This window comes from Epinephelus moara, unplaced genomic scaffold, assembly GCF_006386435.1.
Source record: "Epinephelus moara isolate mb unplaced genomic scaffold, YSFRI_EMoa_1.0 scaffold3270, whole genome shotgun sequence".
NCBI classification, from domain to species: domain Eukaryota; kingdom Metazoa; phylum Chordata; class Actinopteri; order Perciformes; family Serranidae; genus Epinephelus; species Epinephelus moara.
This window is the reverse complement of record NW_026080950.1, coordinates 1-2,349: the sequence shown is the minus strand read 5'-3', so window position 1 is coordinate 2,349 and position 2,349 is coordinate 1. Positions and strand designations below refer to the sequence as shown.

Below are 2,349 nucleotides of genomic sequence, written 5' to 3'. Positions count from 1 at the left end.
AATTGTTGGTTGCTTCAAAGTTTGTAAATGTATTACTAAAATAAATATTATAAAAAAGACAGACTTAAAAACCAACTTCTGGGGAAAAAAACAGACTTCCGGTATGGACTTCCGGTATGTATGAAACTTCCAGTATGGACTTCCAGTATTGTAGACACGAAGAAGATTAACTTCCGGTATGGACTTCCGGTATGGATTGGATATATGGCGCGCCCTTGTCCACCATCTTGTCTGCAGCTGGGTACTGTTGGGTACTGTTGTGGCATTTTATTCGTGTACACGGGTTTCACCGCTGGGAGGTGCTATTGCATTATACCAGTAAAGCCCCAGTTATCCGAATACCAACCAAACGGGCCATTTAACCAACGGTTACAGGCCGCCACACCGAAATATCGCCATTCCGACGGTCCGCCATCCCGAATTCTGGTCCCTGAGTCCTGACAGTGAGCTATGGCGAGTCTGTAGAAGCTGTATTCCCCATGCATGTCAGCGATTTTCACCGGGGACGCATGTGAGTAATTCAGGCTGACATTACCTGTTTTTCAGCAAACTCTTCTGGTAATTTTATTAAAAGGCACAGCATATAGGTCCACAGTAACTTATTATTATTATTATTATTATTGTTGGGTCTAAGAGTGGGCTACAATGAGTACCAGGCCATCAAATCACAGCATCCGCGGTGAGAGGACACGGAATTGTGTGTGCTTTTACGCACGTGGGTCAAGGCGATCACGGATATTTGATGTGGGAAAGATGTAGCCAGATGTATTACCTGTTTTAGATACGTGGCTGGCTGTCCGTCCGTCCGTCCGTCCGTAGAACGAGTCATGTGCACCACTTCACCACCGACCCGTGCGTAAAAGTGCAAACAGTCCCTCAAGGAGGGACAGCCATGAGGCAATGAATGAGGAAATAATCGCTCGGGCGTTTAATCGGACCGGCGTTTAATACGCAAAATGGGGTCAAACCCCCGGCGGCTATTAGGTGCCCGGCGGCTATTTGCCACCGGGCGACTATTTGGGAATATACGGTAGTCACACAAAATGGAAATGCTAAAGTACAAGCACCTCAAAATTTTCTAAATTGTAATGACAGCAGTTGCAAAGTGTTTTGTTTCTACTCAATGCGTATTATCAATATTATCTATTTTTTATTATCACAATTCATCATTTATCTGGAAAAAATAGTTTTTAAAGGCAAATAAGGTGCCAGAGTGCATAAAAAAGCATCAAAATAGAGATTGTTTTTAAAAAAAATAAAAAATAAATAACTGGGAACAATTCCCCAGGATCCCTCTACAGAGGTCCAAGCTAATCCCCCAGTGTACTCAAAGCCTAGAAATGCCCGTGGCAACCAGGTTAATTTGCTGTATACACTACTTTGAAAAACAAGTGCAGTTTCTTGTATGGCAGCAGAACACTACTGTGTACACACTAGTGATGAACTCACCAACAGTTTCCATGGTATCTCTCTCCTCAATCAGGAGCTGGGCTCTGGGAATGTCAATGTGCATGCGGAGCGTCTGTTGCTGTTTATTAATTGGCTCTGCTGGGCGTGTGTTTTTACTGGGGAGCACAAAACACACACACACACACACACACACAAAAAAACGTAATTATCAGAAACTCGTAATTATTCTCATCAGACAACAGTACAGTGTCTCGATAATGGCCGAGCAGTGAAGTTGCTTCTTACCTCATGAGCATCTCAGCCAAACTTTTTGCATCTGGAAAACAAACAGAGAAATAGAATTTAACTTGTTGAACATATGAGAACAGAGGCTAAAATCTGTCATATTAGATGACCTTACTCATCTCACCTCGGAGCCTCTTCAGCCTCTGCTCCCTCCTCCTCCTCCTCAGCACCAGCAGCCCGATGAAAATAACAACGATGCCCACCAACACACAGGAAATGGTCACCATCATCTTCAAACCTTCACCGCCCCCAGAGTTGTCCTCGCTCACATTGGGTGCCTTCACCAAAGGTGCAATGGTACCTGCGCAGAAGTCATATGGTATGTGTTATGACAGATATTGGTGCTAAGCCGGCATGGGAGTTAAAACATCATATATATCAAAGGGAACAACTGCAGCAATTGTCAGCATTGTAGGGATCCTGAAAAAAAAGCATTTGATTTGTGTCATTAATGATAGGCTAAATCAGTTTTATTGTGCACAAATTAGTAGCAGCTCAAGCTAAGAGTTTATCATTTTCTTCCAAAAAATCATCATCATTATGTTCCTGCCATGTTCCCAGAGTTTGTCTGTAGTCTCTTTCCTGTTTTATTTTGAAAGTCACTCTCCTCATGTATCATGTCAATTTTCAATTTCAATCAATTTTATTTATAAA

At 42.6% G+C, this 2,349-nt stretch overlaps 1 protein-coding gene across 1 annotated transcript; it reads right to left on the bottom strand.

Moving 5' to 3' along the window:
- Positions 1-1,449: 1,449 nt before the first annotated feature.
- Positions 1,450-1,996, bottom strand: LOC126387274 (cell adhesion molecule DSCAM-like; the record flags this gene model as incomplete). Its single annotated transcript, XM_050039810.1, has 3 exons — positions 1,450-1,565; positions 1,696-1,726; positions 1,820-1,996. Coding segments are annotated over 3 exons (324 nt in total), but the record flags the coding sequence as incomplete, so codon positions are not given.
- Positions 1,997-2,349: the final 353 nt, after the last annotated feature.